This window comes from Mustela nigripes, chromosome 6, assembly GCF_022355385.1.
Source record: "Mustela nigripes isolate SB6536 chromosome 6, MUSNIG.SB6536, whole genome shotgun sequence".
In the NCBI taxonomy this organism is placed as follows: Eukaryota; Metazoa; Chordata; class Mammalia; order Carnivora; family Mustelidae; genus Mustela; species Mustela nigripes.
In genome coordinates, this window is record NC_081562.1 from 132157673 (window position 1) to 132179376 (window position 21704).

The following is a 21704-nucleotide window of genomic DNA, read 5'->3' on the forward strand; positions in this document are numbered from 1 at the left end:
CATGTCCTCTGCCCATTTCTTGATTGGATTATTTGTTCTTTGGGTGTTGAGTTTGCTAAGTTCTTTATAAAATTTGGACACTAGCTTCAGACAGAATTAAAATTTAAGGTGATTATTTTAGAGAAATTTTATCTGTATTTCCCAACATAAATCAATCAACTTAGAATATAAAAAATGATAAACTATATATTTATGGTAAACATCTATAAAATATATTTGTCAGTGAATTATAGCAAAATGACATGGCTATAAGATATGAATGGAAATTGAGGTGCTGTCATGGTTTATTTGTAATACTAGACTTGACTTATGATATGTGCAAATCACATGTTCCTAAATCAACATAATAATTCTTTCCAAATTTATGTTCCTAGCGGTTTTGAAATGGGTATAATATTAACTTATTTCTACATTACCTTATTTCAGAAAAGATTTAGAGAGCTAAAATGAGCAGATTGTCACAATGCCCTTTAGGACACTAATATGTGTGTTTAGCAATATATGGGATCTCTGTTTTCTAATTTTGCTGACATTTCACTTTTAGGTATTTAGAGAGTGACTATCTTCAGATTATCAGAAATATACAGAGCTGTCCATGGAAACGACGAGAAGAAGAATATGAGAATTTTAGGTAAAGAATTTTTTCATAAGTATTATGAGATTTAAAGATGTCTTGTGTTTTTGTGTTGCACGGGAAATAACATGTTGTTTGAAGGAAAATAGAAGGGGCCAGTTCACAGTCAGATCGATTTTATCCTCAGACCCCCTCCTGAGGCACATGGCACTCTGTCCCCATCTCTTATATAGAAATTTAATTCAGCTATTTGGATTCATTACAAAAATCTTAAGTTGAAAAAAGAAATTTTAGAGGACATTGCTTCTTCATACCATTTGTATTTGCTGTTTCTTAATTTTTTAAATAAAATATGATTGAGTTTGGGATTGTTTGGAAAACATAGAGAGAAGATGTCCTCCAAGATCCCATTGCTTCTGAACAAAGACTGTTCCTTCCTGTGTTTTTCCCTCCCAGTGTTTCTTGTTGGCTTTTAAACCACAGCCACATTCAGATGTGGGAGTTGGCTACAGCTAATAATCTGGGGGGAGTCACCACCCTGACAAGCCCGGGTTATGAGCTAATGATTATAGAGCTGTCCTGTCCTTGCATAATGTGGGGCCCACCTGGACAGAAAGAAATTGTGTTCCAATACTGTGCTACAGGGATGCATGGAAACTTTTCAGGGACCCCTTACTCCTAGTCGTATAGTACAGCGGGACACCGTGTGCGCTTGCGTGGTCTGCGCTTCTCTGGGCCTGCATTCTCATTCTTTGCTAGGCATGCAACACAGGTTTTGTCCAGTGCCGAGTTATTTTATGATGTTACAGTCCAGAAATATGTTTTTATCTTGACTGGTTCAGATTTTCAGACCTTAAGCCTTAAGTCTTTTGAAGACCTTCTTAAAGAGCCTGGTCTCATGTCATCTGCAAAGAGAGAGAGTTTGACTTCTTCATTGCCAATTTGGATACCTTTTATTTCTCTTTGTTGTCTGATTGCTGTTGCTAGGACTTCTAATACTATGTTGAACAAGAGTGGTGAGAGTGGGCATCCTTGTCGTGTTCCTGATCTCAACGGGAAGGCTGCAAGCTTTTTCCCATTGAGGATGATATTTGCTGTGGGTCTTTCATAGATAGATTTTATTTTCAGGAATGTTCCCTCTATCCCTATACTTTGAAGCATTTTAATCAGGAATAGATGCTGGATTTTGTCAAATGCTTTTTCTGCATCGATTGAGAGGACCATGTGGTACTTCTCTCTTCTTATATTAATCTGTTCTATCACATTGATTGATTTGCGAATGTTGAACCATCCTTGTCGCCCAGGGATGAATCCCACCTGGTCATGGTGGATAATCTTTTTAATGTGCTGTTGGATCCTGTTTGCTAGGATCTTGTTGAGAATCTTAGCATCCATATTCATCAGTGATATTGGTCTGAAATTCTCATTTTTGGTAGGCTTTGCCTGGTTTGGGGATCAGGGTAATTCTTTATATGGAAAACCCAAAAGACTCCACCCGCAAACTATTAGAACTCATAGAGCAATTCAGCAACGTGGCAGGATACAAAGTCAATGTACGGAAATCAGTGGCTTTCTTATACACTAACAATGAAAATACAGAAATGGAAATTAGAGAATCAATTCCATTTACTATAGCACCAAGAACCATAAGATACCTGGGAATAAACCTAACCAAACAGGTAAAGGATCTGTATTCGAGGAACTACAGAACACTCATGAAAGAAATTGAAGAAGACACAAAAAGATGGAAGACCATTTCATGCTTTTGGATCAGAAGAATAAACATTGTTAAAATGTCTATACTGCCTAGAGCAATCTATACTTTTAATGCCATTCTGATCAAAATTCCACCGGTATTCTTCAAAGAGCTGGAGCAAATAATCCTAAAATTTGTATGGAACCAGAAGAGACCTCGAATCGCTAAGGAAATGTTGAAAAACAAAAATAAAACTGGGGGCATCACGTTACCTGATTTCAAGCTTTACTACAAAGCTGTGATCACCAAGACAGCATGGTGCTGGCATAAAAACAGACACATAAACCAGTGGAACAGAGTAGAGAGCCCAGATATGGATCCTCAACTCTATGGTCAAATAATCTTTGATTAAGCAGGAAAAAGTATACAGTGGAAAAAAGACAGTCTCTTCAATAAATGGTGCTGGGAAAACTGGGCAGCTATATGTAGAAAAATGAAACTCAACCATTCTCTTACACCGTACACAAAGATAAACTCAAAATGGATAAAAGACCTCAACGTGAGACAGGAATCCATCAGAATCCTAGAGGAGAACATAGGCAGTAACCTCTTCGATATCAGCCACAGCAACTTCTTTCAAGATACGTCTCCAAAGACAAAGGAAACAAAAGTGAAAATGAACTTTGGGGACTTCATCAAAATCAAAAGCTTCTGCACAGCAAAAGAAACAGTCAACAAAACAAAGAGGCAACCCACGAAATGGGAGAAGAGATTTGCAAATGACAGTACAGACAAAAGGTTGATATCCAGGATCTATAATGAACTCCTCAAACTCAACACTCACAAAACAGACAATCATATAAAAAAATGGGCAGAAGATATGGACAGACACTTCTCCAATGAAGACATGCAAATGGCTATCAGACACATGAAAAAATGTTCATCATCACTAGCCATTAGGGAGATTCAAATTAAAACCACATTGAGATATCACCTTACACCAGTTAGAATGGCCAAAATTAGCAAGACAGGAAATAACGTGTGTTGGAGGGGATGTGGAGAAAGGGGAACCCTCTTTCACTGTTGATAGGAAGGCAAGTTGGTGTAGCCTCTTTGGAGAACAGTGTGGAGATTCCTCAAGAAATTAAAAATAGAACTTCCCTATGACCCTGCAATTGCACTCCTGGGTATTTACCCCAAAGATACAGATATAGTGAAAAGAAGGGCCATCTGTACCCCAATGTTTATAGCAGCAATGGCCACAGTCGCCAAACTGTGGAAAGAACCAAGATGCCTTTCAACAGACGAATGGATAAGGAAGATGTGGTCCATATATATACTATGGAGTATCATGCCTCCATCAGAAAGGATGAATCCCCAACTTTTGTAGCAACATGGACAGGACTGGAAGAGATTATGCTGAGTGAAATAAGTCAAGCAGAGAGAGTCAATTATCATATGGTTTCACTTATTTGTGGAGCATAACAAATAGCATGGAGGACAAGGGGTGTTAGAGAGGAGAAGGGAGTTGGGGTAAATCGGAAGGGGAGGTGAATCATGAGAGACTATGGACTCTGAAAAACAATCTGAGGGGTCTGAATTGGCGGGTGGGTGGGAGGTTGGGGTACCAGGTGGTGGGTTTTATAGAGGGCATGGATTGCATGGAGCACTGGATGTTGTGAAAAAATAATGAATACTGTTATGCTGAAAATAAATAAAAAATAAGTTAAAAAAAAAAAAAAAAAGAGTCTGCTATCCCAGGAGAGTCTCTAAAAAGAATCTGCTCCTTGTGTTTCTTTCCTATGGGAAGGAGCTCTGATTTACACTGTGCTGCTGTGGCTCTGCCTGTCCCACCTTCAGTCACTTTATGCTCCGGTCATGGGACCAGCTGCCTTTTAATTCTGCTGCCAGTTTGAGAGGGGTTCGGTCTGGCTCCCAGTGAGTGAAAGAGGAACCTCTGATGGGTTAGAGCTCACAGTGAGAATTTTTCCTCTGTCAAGTAGACTCATGGATATGTTAACTCCCTATAGGATACTATTAGGCATCTTTCCTAACTGACCTTTTAGGGTGAGGAGCAAGAAAAGGGATTCTTTTGTATTTAACTTCCAGGACATAGATGTAATGTTTTCCCTCAGAAGTCATAAATTCAAAACCTAATTCCCAACGGGCTGGTGTTCAGAGGTGGAGACTTTGAGAGGTGAGTATGTTATGAGAGCTGAGCCCTCATGAATGGGACTGATAACCTTGTAAGAGATCCCAGACTCCCCTCGTGCCCCTTCCACTATGCAAGGACACAGCAAGAGAGAGCCATCTAAGCTCCAGAAAGCGGGCTCTCACCAGACACCTAATCAGCGGGCGCCTTGATCTTAGACTTCCAAGCCTGCAGAAAATAAAGTGTTGTTTATAGCACTCCCAGTCCATACTGTTCTGTTATGGCAGCTCAGATGGACTAAGACACAGTCCCAGTCAGGACTAGACTTGGGAGATCCCCGTGTCCGGGAGACTGAGTAGAAATTTGCATAGGCAGTTGTAACTTAAATGATCCCAGGGTCAACAAGTGGCCAAAGAGTCTGGTTTAGAGAGGCTTTTCTACACGTGCAGAAGAGAGAAAAAAAAAGAAGAGGGAGATACTGAAGTATTGAGCTACTAAAGACCAGTCCAGGATAATCAGCTAGAAAGCGTAATGTGTTGTGATGCCAATCACTGGAGTAGGGGTAAAGGAGCTTCTCCTTCCGGCTGTGAAATCGCCTTAGCTCAGACCTCCTGCAAACAATACAAGGAAAACAAAGTATACTAAGTAAGCAAAGTCTATTAAGCCAAGTGCACTGTTTGGGGGCACTGGCAAGCTACCAAGGCAGGGAGAATTTTCAGGATTAAAATCCAGAAGGAGAAAGAAGCCAGGGGAGTGAGCCCTGCATTTCAGGGTGCCTTTTCTCACAAGAAACTTGCTGAATGCAAAAGCATGGCTGATGGGCGAGAGGCTGAGCAGAGCTTCCAGCAATCCCCAGAAAAGATGAGTTCTTTAAATGAGTAAAGCGCAGATTTGAATCATTTCCATCCTCAATTGGATTCAGATCCACCATACGCCCAGATGTCTGACAGAAGCAAAAGCAGATCCTCTCTTGAAGAAGGTAACCTCCTTCTCAGCCTTACCTGATCTCTGCAAATGTTCACACAGCGTCTGGTTCAATTAAAAAAAAAAAAATACAAAACTCTTTAAGGTTTTTTCTTTCCTTTTTTTCCTTTCTTTTTGTGATAAAAATCACAAATCCAATGCTGCTTGAGTCAGTGCTGCAAATTATGCTGCATAGAAGGAAAGGAAAAGTGAATTGGGAGAAATTGGAGGGGGAGATATACCATGAGAGACTGTGGACTCTGAGAAACAAATTGGGGGTTTTGGAGGGGGGAAAAAGAGGGTGGAAGGTTGGGTGACCCTGGTGGTGGGTATTAAGGAGGGCACGTACTGCATGGAGCACTGAGTGTGGTGCATAAACAATGAATTTTGGAACACTGAAAAAATAAAAAAAAAATTTAAAAGCCGTAGAGATGGATGATATACAGAGAGAATGGCCATTTTCTCCTTAGTACCATCTCAGTATAAAAAATACATCAGTAACCACGATGATTACCCATGGTCTATCTATCCCTCCAGGGCCAATTTAAGTAAACATCTGGGACTATAACACTTATTGTTTGTTGTCATGGAAGAGAAGAGTCTCGGTGACATTTATTTATTGACTTGAATATTTATTATATTAGAATGTTCTTTTTATGGGCATATTTGTGAACTAAATGTTGTACTCCCTCAACAGAAGTCTGTGCAATTAAATAATAATAAACTCCCAACTTTCCTAAATTTTTACTAATATAGCTGGCTAAATCTGGGCAGTTTCTGGCTTATTTATAAAACTGGTAGTGTAAAAACATCTCCTATTATTAAAGATGGCAAATTCTCCATTTTTTTTTAATGTGAGCACTTTATACCAAGTTGGAGGAGAGCAAAATGTGACCCCTTAAAATGTGATCATATCCTTTTAACAGGAATTACAAAAGATACATTAAATTATGCTGAAAATGAGCAAGTGAGTATATTCTAAATCCACCCTTGGCCTGATTATTGAAACTCCCCACAGTTGACATTGAGGGGCTATTGGGAAATTATAGAAACTCCTTTGGCCACATGATCTAAAACTAAAACAGCTTTTAAGAGTTATTCTCCTTAAATAAATACACTGCTTGCTAGCAGGGGGTTGAACTTTGTTTATCAACAAATATCTATTTACAGTTTTACTATGTTAAAGCACAGTAGAACCCCTCAGTCTGGTATAGTGCAATAAATACATACCTATCAGTACTTACTTTGAATATATGTGTACTAAACACTCCTATCAAAGGACAAAGGATAAAGAAATAGGAAAACAAGTCCTATCTATAATGCTGCCTACAAGAGACTCATTTCTGACCTAAAGACACAGGCACATTGAAAGTGAAGGGATGGGGAAGCATATATCATACAGATGGATTTGAAAAGAAAGCCAGGTTACCAATACTTACATCAGATAAAATGATTTTAAAACAAAGACAAAGAGGGACACTATATAATCATTAAGGGGACAATCCAACAAGAAGATATAACAGTTGTAAATATGTATGAACCCAACATGGAAGCACACAAATGCTTAAAACAGGTAGTAACAAACAGAGAGGAAGTAATTGATTGTAATACAATAATAGTAGGGACTTTAACACCCCACTTACATCAATGGACAGATAATCCAAACAAAATGAACAAGGAAACAGTGGCTTTAAAAGACATACTGGGCCAGATGGGTTTAACAGATATATATAGAAGATGCCACCCTAAAACAGTAGATATACATTCTTTTCGAGTGCACATGGAACATTCTGCAGAAAAGATCACATATTAGGCCACAAAACAAACCTCATCAATTTCAAAAAAGATTGAAGTCACAATGTACATCTTTCCTGAGCACACTGCTATGAAACTAGAAATCAACCAAGACTAAATCTGGAAAGAGAACATATACATAGAGGCTAAGTAACGTGCTGCTAAATAATGAATGGGTCAACCAAGAAATCAAAAAGGAAATAAAAAAAACACATGGACACAAATGAAAATGAAAACACAACAGTCCAAAATCTTTGGGATGCAGCAAAAACTGCTCTAAGAGGGAAGCTTATAGCACTACAGACTTAAGAAGCAAGAGAAATCTCAAACAATCTAACCTTACACCTAAAGGAGTTAGAAAAGGAACAACAAACAAAACCCAAAGGCAGTAGAAAAAGGAAGGAAATAATAAAAATAGAGCAGAAATACATGAAGTAGAAACTAAAACAAATGAGCAAAGAAAAAACCACACACAGTAGAACAGATCAAAAAAACCAGGAGCTGGTTCTTTGAAAAGATCAACAAAGCCGATAAACTTTTAGCCAGACTCATAAAATAAACAAACAAAAAAGAAAGAGGAATCAAATAGACAAAATCAGAAATGAAAGAAGAGAAAAAACTACCACACCACAAAAATACAAAGAATTGTAAGAATATTATGAAAAATTATATACCAACAAACTAGGCAATCTAGAACAATTGGATACATTTCTAGAAACATATAACCTTCCAAAATGGAATCAGAAGAAATAGAATATTTGAACAGACCAATTACCAGCAATGAAATTGAACCAGTAATCAAAAAAGTCTGATAAACAAAAGTCCAGGGCCAGATAGCTTCAACAGGTGAATTCTACTAAACATTTAAAGAAGAGTTAATACCTATTCTTCTTAAAGTATTCTTAAAAATAGAAGAGTAAGGAAAACTTCCAAGTTCACTCTATGAGGCCAGCATTACCCTGATACCAAAATCAGTTAAAAACACTGAAAGCAAGAGAGAGAAAGAACCACAGGCCAATATCTCTGGGGAACACAGATACAAAAATCCACAACAAAATACTAGCAAACCAAATCCAACAATACATTGAAAAAAAGATCATTCATCACAATCAAGTGGGGTTTATCCCAGGGTTACAAGGGTGGTTCAATATTTGCAAATCAATTAATGTGATACGATACTTACATCAATAAGAGAAAATATAAAAACCATATGATCACTTCAATAGATGAAGAAAAGCATGTGACAAAGTCCAACATCCATTCATGATTTAAAAAAAAAAAAAGGCCTCAACAAAGTAGGTTTAGAGAGACCATGCCTCAACATAATAAAGGCCATGTATGAAAAACCCACAGAAGACATCATAGTGGGTGGTAAAAAAAAAAAAAAAAACCTGAGAGCTTTCTTCCAAGGTCGGGAACAAGACAAGGATGTTCACTCTCACCATTTTTATTCAACATAGTACTAGAAGCCCTAGCTGCAACAATAAGACAACAAAAAGAAATAAAATGTGGGGTACCTGGGTGGCTCAGTCGTTAAGCATCTGCCTTCAGGTTGGTTTGTGATCGCAGGGTCCTGGGATTGAGCCCTGCATTGGAGCTCCTTGGTCAGCAAGAAGCCTGCTTCTCCCTCTCCCACTCCCCCTGCTTGTGTTCCTTCTGTCACTTTGTCTCTCTCTGTCAAATGACTAGATAATTTAAAAAAATCTTAAAAAAATAATACAAGGCATCCATATTTACTGATTTGGAAAAGGTAAAACTTTCACTGTTTACAGATGACATGATACTATATATGGAAAATGCTGAAAACTCTATCAAAAAAACTACTAGAACTCATAAACAAAAAGGTCACAGGATACAAAATCAATGTATAAAGATTCATTGCATTGCTATACACTAATAAGCAACAGAAAGAGAAATTAAGAAAGTTCCATGTACAGTTCCACTAAAAATAATAAGACACCCAGGAATAAACCTAACCAAAGAGGTAAAAGACCTGTACTCTGAAAAGTATAAAACACTGATGAAAGAAATTGAATATGACACAAGCAAATGGAAAGATATTCCATGTTCATGGATTGGAAGAACAAATATTTTTAAAATGTCTATACCACCCAAATCAATCTACAGATTCAGAGCAATCCCTATCAAAATACCAAGAGCATTTTTCACAGAACTAGAACAAATAATCCTAAAATTTATATGGAACCACAAAAGATCCTAAATAGCCAAAACAATCTTGAAAAAGGAAAACAAAGCTGGAGATATCATGATCCCAGATTTTAAAGTATACTACAAAGCTGTGGCAACTAAAACAGTAAGGTACTGGTATAAAAATAGATACACACATCGATGGAACAAGATGGAAAGCCCAGAAATGAATTCACAACTATATGGTCAGTTGATCTTAGACAAAAGGGGCAAGAATATGCATGGGAAAAAGTCTCTTCAACAAATGGTGTTGGGTAATCTGGACAGCTACATGCAAAAGAATGAACTGAACTACTTTCTTACACACCCGCAAAATGGACTAAAGACCTAAATGTGAGACCTGAAACCATAAAATTCCTAGAGGAGAACACAGGCAGTAACCTGTTTGACAGTTAATAACTGTCAACTTCACAACTTCATTTTGGATATTGTTTCCTGAGGCAAAGGAAACAAAATAAAAAATAAACTATTGGGACTTCAACAAAATAAAATCTTGTGCACAGGAAAGTAAATAATCAACAAAACTAAAAGGCAGCCTACAGAATGGGAGAATATATTTGCAAATCATATATTCAGTAAAGGGTTAGTATCTAAATTATATAAAGAACCCAAACAACTCAACACCCCCCAAAAATGAACAATCCGAATGAAAATGGGCTGAAGACATGGATAGACGTTTCTCCAAAGAAGACCTGAAGAGGGCCACGGACATATGAAAAGATGCTCAACATCACTCACCGTCAGGGAAGTGCAAATCAAAACCACAATGACATATCACCTCACACCTGTCAAAATGGCAAAAATGAAAAACACAACAAGATGAGGAGAAAAAGGAACTCTCCTACCATTGTTGGGAATCCAACCTATTGTAGCCACTGTGGGATACAGTAAAGAGGTTCCTCAAAAAGTTAAAAATAGAACTACCTCACGATCCAGTAATGACACCAAAGAATATGAAAACACTAATTCAAAAGGGTATATACAACCCTATGTTTAGTGCAGCCTTCTTTACAATAGCCAAATTATGGAAACAAACCAAGTCTCCATCAACTGACAAATTGATGAAGAAGAGGTGGGACTATTATTCATCTATAAAAAATAATGGAATCTTGCCATTTGTACCAACATGGGTGGAGCTAGAGAGTGTAATGGTAAGTGAAGTAAGTCAGAGAAAGACAAATACCATATGACTTCACTCATATGTGGAATTTAAGAAACAAAACAAAGGGGAAAAAGACAATCACCCATGGGGTGCCTGGGTGGTTCAGTGGGGTTAAGCCTCTGCCTTCAGCTCAGGTCATGATCTCAGGGTCCTAGGATCGAGCCCCGCATTGGGCTCTCTGCTCAGCAGGGAGCCTTTTCCCCCACCCCCACTCCTGTCTCTCTGCCTACTTGTGATCTCTCTCTGTGTCAAATAGATAAATAAAATCTTTTAAAAAGACAACCACCCACACGACTCTTAACTATGGAGAATAAACTGATAATTACCAAATGGGAGCCAAGAGGGGGCAGCAGGTGAAATAGGTGATGAGGATTAAGGAGGAAATTTATTGTGAGGAGCAGTGAGTAATGTATAGAATTATTGAGTCATTATGTTGCACACCCAAAATGAATATAACACTGTATTTTAACTATATTGGATCTTAAAACTTAACAAAAAAATGTGGCCCTTGAAAAACCTAATTTCTCAGCATCCCCCCAACCCAGCTCACTTGCTGGTGTTTTTCCTCTTTTTACCAATTTCTAAACCTTTTTTCACTCAGCTCTTCATCTTGAGTCCAAGAACTTGTAACCTCAGGTTTGAATCCCAAGCTTCTCTCCGTCTTTCTTAGAAAAATATCTGAGGTCCACGTGAGTGGTTCTATGAAGTTCTGAAGCTGTATCTGAAATTTTGTGCATGTTTCCAGGAAAAAGGGATCCCTGATTTCCATCTGCTTCTCAAGGAGTCTAGGGCCCCCAGAATGGACAACAGTATTTCTAAGAACACTTCCAGACCTGAGGCTCTGTTTGCTTCAGGATTGTATTGCTTGTTTCATCTTCTCTGTACATGTGATGACCATAAGCTTCAGTGTGGCCCTAGCTCAGGTGTATCCCTTCCTGTCATGTGGACGTTCTCAGTTTCAGTTATGAACTGGCATTTCGGTGAGATCCTAGTGGAACCTAAAGAAAGATTTCCTAAGCAAGAGTTGAAGATGTCCTACCTTCTCTCTTTCTTTTGGCGTCTAATTTCATTTATACATAGCTGTACAAAGAATGTTGAACTGTCTGCCTTCTGCTTTTAAAATCAGCAGCTGATACACATATAATAAATTTGTGGAAACTCGAACCTGGATTTCAGTTTGAGGGATTACTGCTCTTCACATTCTCTCCCTGGCATTTTTAGAGACTGATGAATAATCATGTCTTTTGGCAGGATACTCATGTATTTGAGACTCATACCAACATGCTTAAATATAAATTAAACATGATAATATGAAATGCTCTCTACTTCTCTTTCTCTACTTCCTCTTCTTCACCCTTGAAAACTCCTTTGCAAAGCTCTGGAAACTTTTGGTAGGCAGGTTTTATCCCAGCAGAAGACATTTGAGCTCCAGTAATTAGTCTTAGATTCCCTGGGAGCTGGCACGGGAATTACTGCATTAGCTTTCAAGAATTGTCTTCTTACTTCAAAGAACTGTATTCATTTGTGTAATCAATTATGGAAATCTAAGAGGTAGACAAAGCAACAGTCCTGAATTTTCATTTTACTTCCTTTTTTTTCCCCCTGTAAAAACTCATGCTATTATTTGCTGTGATTTTGTTTTTAGTTTCTTTCAGATCCTCTAATACCCTTTGATTTCTTTAAACATCCCTGGGTTTCACGAATGTGGGTTTGGAGCCAAAATGACTGAATATTATCAGTCACATATTTACTGAAAATTAAGTGGCTGAAAACAGTGCTATTAATGTAAATGCACACATTTATTTTAAGACTGATGCAATGAGATGCCTTTCAAATTATGTGTAAAACAGGTATTTTGTGTCTGATTACTTTGTTACAGATAACTATCACATGGTAGCAATTTTCTTAAATCTGGAATTATCCCCTCTGGTTTGATTAGATTAAAATTTCTTGAAATTTACTCCTTTGTTTTTCTCATGTGGGATACATAAGAAAAGGTTCCAGTGTTGTATCAGTAGATTTATTGAGTTTTCTAAAATATCAGCCAATGTGTTGCTTTTGTTTTTATTAGAGTTCCTTGAACAAAAATAGAACAATGAACAAAATCAACTTAAACACCTTCCATCACATAGGTTAATATTCTTTTCTTACTACACGATAATTACATGACTGAAACCGTGCTATTTAAAGATTCAGTTTTGGGGACGCCTGGGTGACTCAGTTGGTTAAGCAGCTGCCTTCGGCTCTGCAGGTCATGATCCCAGCACCCTGGGATCGAGTCCCATATCGAGCTCCTTGCTCGACAGGGAGCCTGCTTCTCCCACTGCCTCTGCCTGCCTCTCTGTCTGCCTGTGCTCACTCACTCTCTCTCCATCTCTGACAAATAAATAAATAAATAAATCTTAAAAAAAAAATAAAGATTCAGTTTTGGGGTGCCTGGGTGGCTCAGTCAGTTAAGCATCTGATTTTGGCTTGGGTCATGGTCCCAGGGTCATTGGATCGAGCCTGTCATTGGGCTCCTTGCTCAGTGGAGAGCCTAGTTCTCCTTCTCCCTCTGCTGCTACCTCTGCTTGTGCTCTCAATCTCTCTCACCGTGTCTCTCTGTTAAATAAATAAACAAAATCTTTTAAAAAATAAAAATAAATAAAGATTCAGTTTTGTGAAAGGATATAAATTTTCAGATAAATAAATGCATAGGGTGGCTCAGTCATTAAGTGACTCAGTCACTTAATTAAGGTGGCTCAGGTCATGAACCTGGGGTCCTGGGATCGAGCCCCGCATTGGGCTCCCTGCTTCTCCCTCTCCCACTCCCCCTGCTTGTGTTTCCTCTCTGGCTCTCTCTCTCTGTCAAATAAATAAATAAAAATCTTGAAAAAAACGGATAAATTAATCAATGTTTTTTGAGATACCATCGGACTGAGCAACCAGACAGTTTCAGCAACAAAGCTTCCAGCTAATTTCTGAAATATTTTTCCAAAAGCAGTGCTTAATGTTTGATTTTGGTCAGTATGTCCTGAGCTTACACTTTTTTCCACCCTCATTTAGTCTTCATTTTTTTTTTTTAACTAAATGTTATTTTATCTCTGGCATTTTGTTTTGTAGCGCAAATTTCTTGGAGAGAAGCAGGAGCCTTCTCTATTAGGGGTTTCTTTTCATTATACAAAACCGTGTTCATTTTTCTGAGCCACTATTCCCCTCCTCATGCCCCTCAAATATGTTCTTTTTATGATTCATACAGGGTGACTGTGAGGACACCTCAAAGCCATACATATATATAGTTTTTGAATTTAAGAAGATGTATGTACTTTACGCTAGGTGTTTTGGGTCAGTTGTCAGATTGAAAAAGCTTCTTTTCCTCGTTTCCTGTGCATCGGGAACATTTTTCACTGTTAATATCCTGTCATAGCATCTTCTGTTTGTCATGCCATAAGCATGCCCACGCATTTAGAGAAGCCACAAAAACCACACTGTGTCATTACGCCTGCTGTATTTAATAACAGAAACTGGCTCTTGGACATTTAGGGAGTAGCTCCTGTCTTGGTTTTCAGAATATAAACCTTGCCATAAAAATGCATCAAACCCACATAAGATTCACTGATTCTTCTATATTTTACTTCAAAACTCATCTTTCAAATTGTTCTCAATATCAAGCATATCACTTTATGAACCGGAGTCAGATAAGCATCCTTTTAGGCTGGCCCGCCTTTCAAAGCCTCTGTTCCCTCTTGCACTGCTTACACTCTCTTGGCTGGTTCTTTACATGGTTGAAAATCTGGTCTAATGACCCAGGGTTTCCACAGACCTAGACCTCCTACACTTCTGAATTTCAGTTGTCTTCCTGTCCTGGGCTTTGGTAACCTTATTCTTTTATATTTCATCTTACCTTGGTTTGGTTCTTATATTCTCAAATACATGGGCTGGTCTTTCATCAGCTTAAACATCACAGTGCACATGTTAGTTATGAAGAGAAAAACCCAGTCATCTGAGTTGCCGATTGAATTTCATCTTTCTTCTCTTCCTTAGCCTGAGACTCATGCTGATCCCATATTGAACACTGGATCACATATCCTGTTGGCTTTTTCTCTGGCTACCGAGTCATGGAGCAGCACTTTGAGAGGGTTGAGGTAGAGCTGGAATGGACCTTTAGCAAAACGGCCAAGTATGGGAAGCATTCATTCATTTTACATTTCATATGTATTCAAGAAGAATGTATTGAACCTCCTCTCTGCATCAGGGGCCTGGCTTTCCCCCGACCCCGCCCTTTTCTGATATTCTGTAAAGCTTCTCTCTTGCTTCTCAACGCAGCGCCTCTGGGGTTCAGACGCACTGTACAATAGCAAGTTTCCATGTCCCCAGATCAAGAAACGATCTGAAATGTCATGTGCTAATTCATGTTAAGATGTGAAGGATTACGGGACAGGCTTTTCTGAACCCCTTGCCTTCTATTCTGTGTCTAACTAGAATCATTAAGGACGACCACTGATGTCTGATTTTTCTAATTCCAGATGTAGAGTCCATTGTGCTTTTCTCACTGTGTAGGAGAGCTGGGGATTTGAAGGCAAAACTCCTCTGACAGTAGTGTCCATCTAAACCAGGGGAAACTATCAGTACCCCCATCATACTTTTCAGTCTGATAATCACACCGACTCATGGCAGATACCTTCTGGGCTTCTGGAATTTCTCCCAGTGTTCCAGACAGCTAGTTCAATCTCATGGATAGCTCTATTTTAATTCCCATGTAGACATGTTGCTAAAAAGGACTGTCCATTTGGAGCTCTTAATTCTTCTGATCTGCTGGAGCTGAAATGGAACATTTTAATGCCTTTGGAAGCCTGTAAATCACTGGAATTCTTAGATCATTGTATTTTTAATGATACAAACTATTCTTTTGGTTTGAAACCTACATTCATTGTGAGCCTAAATCTACATTCATTGTGATTCTAAAATCACAGGATTTTAGTGGGCCATCTCGATTTTATTTTTTGTTTCCCTTCTGACACAAAGACGCTTTCTCCTCCAAACCCTGAAAAACGTGGTCTGTACTTGATCTGTCTTCCACCCACCTATTTAAGTACCCCAGCTCACCTGTGGTCAGCAGCAACCCCACACTGCTAAACCCAGAGGGCATTTTCCATTCCCATTTTGTTTGACCTCTCCGCTCTTACCAATATTCTGACATTCCAGACCATTTCTGGTTCCTTGAAAGATTCTCATATTTGATTTCTTTGCCACTCCATTTGTTGTCTCAACTTCTTCCTCCTCACCCCCCCTACCAATCCATCCTCAACTCCTGATTGTATTTTAGGAATCTCTCTCTAGAACGTGGGCGCCCCTTCTGGCCGATGGCAGGCATTGCAGCACTATCCGTGGCTTCATCATTGCCCCTCCTGGGTACTGCTCTCATGACCTACACCCTGGTCATCATGCACCAACCAGTGTCCTTCTCGCACAAGAGCCAATGTAGTCTTTTAAATGGGAGTAGGGTCTGTGGTCACAACTGGCTTCTGCCACACCCACCACTGCCCCAGACAGTTTGGAATGTGTTGGTGATTTTTTTTTTATTGCTTTCAGAGCAAAAACTGAACTCTCTCAAGGCCCTGTGTTGCTGGACCATTACCCAGTCCTCCAACCGCACTACACACCATACTCCTTCTGACCCATTTTGTTCCACTTTCGTTAGTCTTTTACTACCTCACACGTATCTTCAGCCAGAGTCCTTCCAGCGCCATTCCTTCTGCCTCCCCCACCTCACTCAGTTAATGTGTACTCATCTTTCAGATTTCCCCATCGGTCATCCCTTCCTTGGCAAGATCCTTCCCTGAACAAGCTGATGAGGTCATTGCTGCTGTCAGTCCTATAATGCATTCTCCATAGCGCTGATCCCAAGGAGGAGTTTCTCTTTTGTGTGTATGTGATTACTTTGGAGACCTGGCTAATCTGGCATCCGTGTATTTTATAAAGTGCAAAATAATGATCGGAAAATATTTTCATCAGGAGGAACCACGAAGCTTTCTAGATGGTTCTAAAAATGGGTCAAGGCTCAGTACAGGAAGTAGGGGTTGGAAAGCGTCGTCAGGTTTCTGAGCTCAGGAACACATGCTCAGTGTCGGGCTGGCTCCATGCATCTTATCATTGACCTTCCCTGTTTGTTTCCCATAGCCTTTCACTTTATTTTAAATCTGGTCTCCCCTGTGAATTGTTGATTTCCCACTAGAATATCTTTTTGTTTTTTTTTTTTTTAAGATTTTATTTATTTGACAGAGAGGCACAGCAAGAGAAGGAACACAAGCAGCGAGAGTGGAAGAGGGAGAAGCAGGCTTCCTGCTGGGCAGGGAGCCTTATGCGGGGCTCGATCCCAGGACCCTAGGATCATGCCCTGAGCCTAAGGCAGACGCTTAAGGACTGAGCCACCAAGGCGCACCCTCCGCACTAGAATATCTTAAAGGCACCTTAGACAGGAGGCATTAGACCCATTTGTTTTTTGAGAGATCAGCTCTGTCACTCTTAGGCTAAGCCCTTTCTCCCAGCCAGCCTCTTTTTCAGAAAAGGAGAAAAAGAGAAAAAGGAGAAAAGGAAGGAGAAAATACCTTCCTCTGTGAGTTTTGATGACTATTCAATATGCAAAATACAGAGTTTGTTAGATGTTCAAGTCTCAATACATGATAGTTATTATCTTCCATTTAGTATCTTTCTAGCTTGCAATTAATATCCGGCTAAAAATAAATTAAACTCTTGCCATTTGTAATACCTGTAACAAGTCTGCAAGTGGAAGTCGAGCCGGAATACTTCCAGTTCCAGTCCTTGGCCTGCGGACGCATGTAAACGTTTCTAAGCCTCAGTTTTGCTCTTGTGATGCATTTCTTGTGGATTATCCCACAGGACTGGGTCCCCATAGGACCAGCATTTCCTATTTAGTTTATTCTGTTTGAAACTTCTTTGATCTTTTCATGATGGAAAATAGGTCACACAGAGCAGAAAATACTAAGCTTCAACTTTCTAGGTTATAATCTTCCTGTGCATTATTTGCAGCAGAAAAAGACTTACTCTTTGTGTGAGCAGTCCGTGGCTTGTCTCCCTCTCTTTGGTAGTGCGGTGACACCCTCTGATGTCTCACCAAGAATGGACTCCGAGTTGCCTGAGAATTAATCAGCCTGAGGACAGGCAGAGCAGAGTTACACATCCGTCCTTCCTCCAGATTATTTAACCTCCCCTTGCCCCGCCTGGGACTGAATAAGGGTGACAAGCTCAGGGTGGGACTAGATAATTCTTATCTGTTGGGTGAAGCCAGAAGGCTGAGATGAAAAGTCAGGACATGGGGAAAAGCTGCAAAAAAGCAAGAAAATGAGGGCACAATTCCCGAGGCCAGGCAAGCTGAGTTTTGGGGCTGAAGCCAGAAAGCAGAAGAGGCTGGATTCCACCGTGAGCCATGAATGCTGTCCTGGAAGGGCGTCTGAGATGCCCATTGGCCTTTCGTGGCTTTCCAGGAGCGCTTAGGGCCCATGTGTCTCTGAGTCAGGCTCATTGCAGGACTAGGAGCCCAGCCAGCCTCTTAGGCCTCTCACTTCTCCTTCCATCTCTGTCCTGCGCCCGCAAGGAGCCCCGTGGGATGCACATGGATTGCTTTTCACGGGATCATACAATTAGAGTTGGGCTTCCTAAGTACAAGATTATGAAATCATGAGACCCTTCAGGAAAGAAGGCGTTGTAAGCAGAAGGGGCTGAGAACGCTGTCCTGAGGAAGTCCTTCACAGGACAATAGCACGTTAGTGCACTTACGCGTGAGATTGATTCCCTTTAGGATGATAAAACTCGGTTTTCACAGGGTTCAGACTATACATTCAGGATCTTAACTGTGTTGCCAGACAGCATCAGAAAAAAGTAAAAAAAGGTTTCTCACCCTTCCTTTTTTTCCCCTTCAACATCTCTGACTGAGGAGAAGTACAAATTCTGTCAACAAAGGTTTGGGTTAAACAACTTCTTTACATTCTCCTCACTCTCGGAACCATAAGGGCAGTGACCTGGATTTTTTTTTCCTTCTTTTTTCCCTGCAAAAGAAAATAATTCAGAAATCTTAACATTCGTCTAACCATTGATTTTGTATTTTTAGAACTTGTGTTCTCCACACTTACGTAATTCACAATTTACTTTAAACCTGATGACTTAAAAAAGGCACTGGCCAATCACGTGACTAGGGCCCTTGCAGAGGCCTGGGAAGGTCAGTCGGGTCACTGCTTTGCCCCCATCCAGTAGGGCCGGGGAAGCCAACCGGATGCTGGAAGTTCTCTCGTGTTTTCACAGACTTCACAACCCGCTTCTTTCATGATCTAAGTTCTCCATTCATTCTCCCTGTTCTACGGCTGTGGTGCAATCTTCCCTTAATGAGCCTGAGGATGAATGAACCCAGTGAAAGGTCACAGCTTCACTAGGAAAAGGCTGGGGTCGTCCCCACATCAGGGAGAGCAAAGCACCACCTTACTCCCAGCAGCCTGTGTCAGAAACCTGCGTGTTACCCTTAGTGTCGTGTCCTTTCTGGCTCCTTTCCAGTCAATCAGCCAACTTCAACAGTTTCACATCCAATCTGCTTTTCTCTGTTCCCCACCACCACTCCGATCTGAGTTACCGAGATGCTTCCTTTTGTGTGTCCTCTTGCCTAGGCTTTCGTGTGCAGCAGTTTAATCAAAGGCTAGTCTGGGTGTTGCTGTGAGGGTAGTTCGTGGATGTGGTTAACCTCTCTGATCCGTTAACTTCAAGCAAAGGAGATTATTCCCTATCGTGTGGGCAGGACCCATTGGGTGCTGAACAGCAAAAACAGGTTTCCCAGAAAAGAGATTCTCCTTCGAGACTGCAGTCCCCACTCTTTCCTGAATTGCCAGTCTTGGCCGTGCCCTACAGAGTAGAGACTTGCCAGTCCCAAAACTGGTGGGCCAATTCCTTAAAATAAATTTCTTAGATAGATAGATAGATAGATAGATAGATACACACATATGTACATATGTAGGTAGATACATGGATAGACAGACTAGTGGTTCTATTTCTCTGGAGAGCCCTAACTGATATAGCTCCTCTAATTATCTCTTAAATGTTGTCTAATTATCTCTTAACTGGGGCTCTGGTTATCTGTTGCATTGTCAACTGCTGCAGAACTTGTGATGGCTAGAAAGAATGGCTCGGTAGTCTCCTGGTTCTATGGGCTGACTGGGCTCAGCTGCGGGGGGAATTATCAATCAAGGGTGTATGCTCACTGTCCAGAAGTAGCTGGCACTGGAGTCTTCTGAGATGGCTCCCACAGCTGGTGCTTGACATGGGTTTTCATAAGAGTTCCTCGAGGCCTGCCCTCTCTGACACCTTCAGAGGAGCCCTGGCATGTGACTAGAGCTTCTTACAACATGATGCCTGGGTTCCCTCAGGAAGTGTTCAGACAGTGGATGTTCCAAGAGACCCAGGCAGGAGCCACAAGACTGTTTAGGACCTCACTTCAGAAGTCTCAGAACGCTGTCTGCAGCATTCTCTTGGTCAGAGTAGTCAGAAGGCTAACCCAGATTCAAGGGGAGGAGCTTAGGTTCCACTTCTTGGTGTGAGGAGCAATATGCCCATATAGCACAAGGACAAGCCGAGGGCAGCCATCTTTGGAGGCTACCTACAACACTGGTCACTACCATATCCTGATCCTAACACCTTTGCCCAGACCTTCAATCTGTCCTCCTCAAAGACTCTGAAAATGCTGATGTCCTAGAGTCACTACCTTATGTAAGGCTTCCGGTGGCTTGCCCTTTCCCACAGAAGAAGGCCAGTTGTTCACTTTGCTTTGTTTATAAAACTCTTCATGTTACAGTTCTACAGTGTTCCCCACCTAGTACCCTGTCTCCCAAGCCAGATGGAATTTCTTTCAGGATTTTGCATATTCCATGTTCTCTCTGTCTTTCTCTCCTGCAGGCTCTCATACTCCATATCTGCTGTTTCTCAAACACTCTTCGCCCCTCCATCTCTCTCTTGCTTTGCCTAGCTGACTTGTGCTCATCTTTTGATGTTGAACTTAAGGTCTGCTTTTTCTGGAGTGCTGAGCCCTGGCAACCCAGGTTTGGACTGGGCACCTTCCTACATGCTCCAGATCAAGGGTTGGCCCAGGTCCTTGGGTTGACATATTGATGCAATTGGACTCTGTTAAACTTGCTTTTACTTTGCTTTATTATTGAACCAGCAAAACATCAATACAAGATTAAGGACTCAAGCAAGTGGATTATTCCACTCAGAGCAGCACCTAAGGTTTCTATGGCTTACATAGTCCTTAGGGCTTAAGGAAGGAGCCCAGACCCCGAATTATGGACTCTATACCTCACGCTGGCAGCATGCCAGTCTCAAAGGTCCACCCTGTTGTCACAAAAGGAAGTTCCCATTGAACTAAAAGGTTACCCTTCCAGGTTCTTCCACATCAGTGGTATGCATCAGGCCTGGCACAGCCTTAACCAGCCCTCACCTCTGCTACCCACTGCACATAGGGCTGAGGGTGTGAATGTAATTGTTTGCCATGGTCTCTCTCTCGTCACACCACAAGCTATCCATTGGCATTCACTCTTTGTTTTTTGTTTTGGTTTGTTTTGTTTTGTTTTAAATATAACCCTGTACTGAGAACAGTACTATGATCTTGATATCTTGATTTGCTGAATAAGTGTACACCTAAATGAATGGATAAATATGTTTACCCTGAGCACTGCTCCGTGTCCCTAAACTTGATTCCTGCCTCTGCCTTCTTGGTGCTAGGTGTTCGTACTGGCTCTCTTCAATGTCAAACTCTTTATTTTTGTTAAGAGCTCTGTCTTCATTCATGGCCCAAGAAATTGGATGCCAGGACAAGAACTTTCAGCCTTGGCCTTGACCCTGTGAATGGCAGTTGGCCAACCCTCAGCCTTGGAACCTGTATCCATTCGGGCCGGTTCCCCAAGGGAAGGATTTGGATACTGTTTTACTCTTTTATTTTGTTCTCTTATGCATGTAGGCATGAAGATCGAGCATGGTTTGAATATATATATATATATATATTTTTTTTAGATTTTATTTATTTGACAGACAGAGATCACAAGTAGGCAGAGAGGCAGGCAGATAGAGAGTGAGAGAAGGAAGCAGGCTCCCTGCTGAGCAGAGAGCCCGACGTGGGACT

General features: G+C 40.6%; 1 protein-coding gene across 1 annotated transcript in view; it reads left to right on the top strand.

The window, feature by feature from the left end:
* The window catches only part of ST8SIA6 (ST8 alpha-N-acetyl-neuraminide alpha-2,8-sialyltransferase 6), a 147757-nt gene that overhangs the window by 98893 nt on the left and 27160 nt on the right, over positions 1-21704 (top strand). Inside the window, exon 4 of the mRNA XM_059405016.1 lies at positions 545-631. Within this exon, the coding sequence (XP_059260999.1) occupies positions 545-631 (87 nt within the window). The remainder of the gene's footprint in view (positions 1-544; positions 632-21704) is intronic.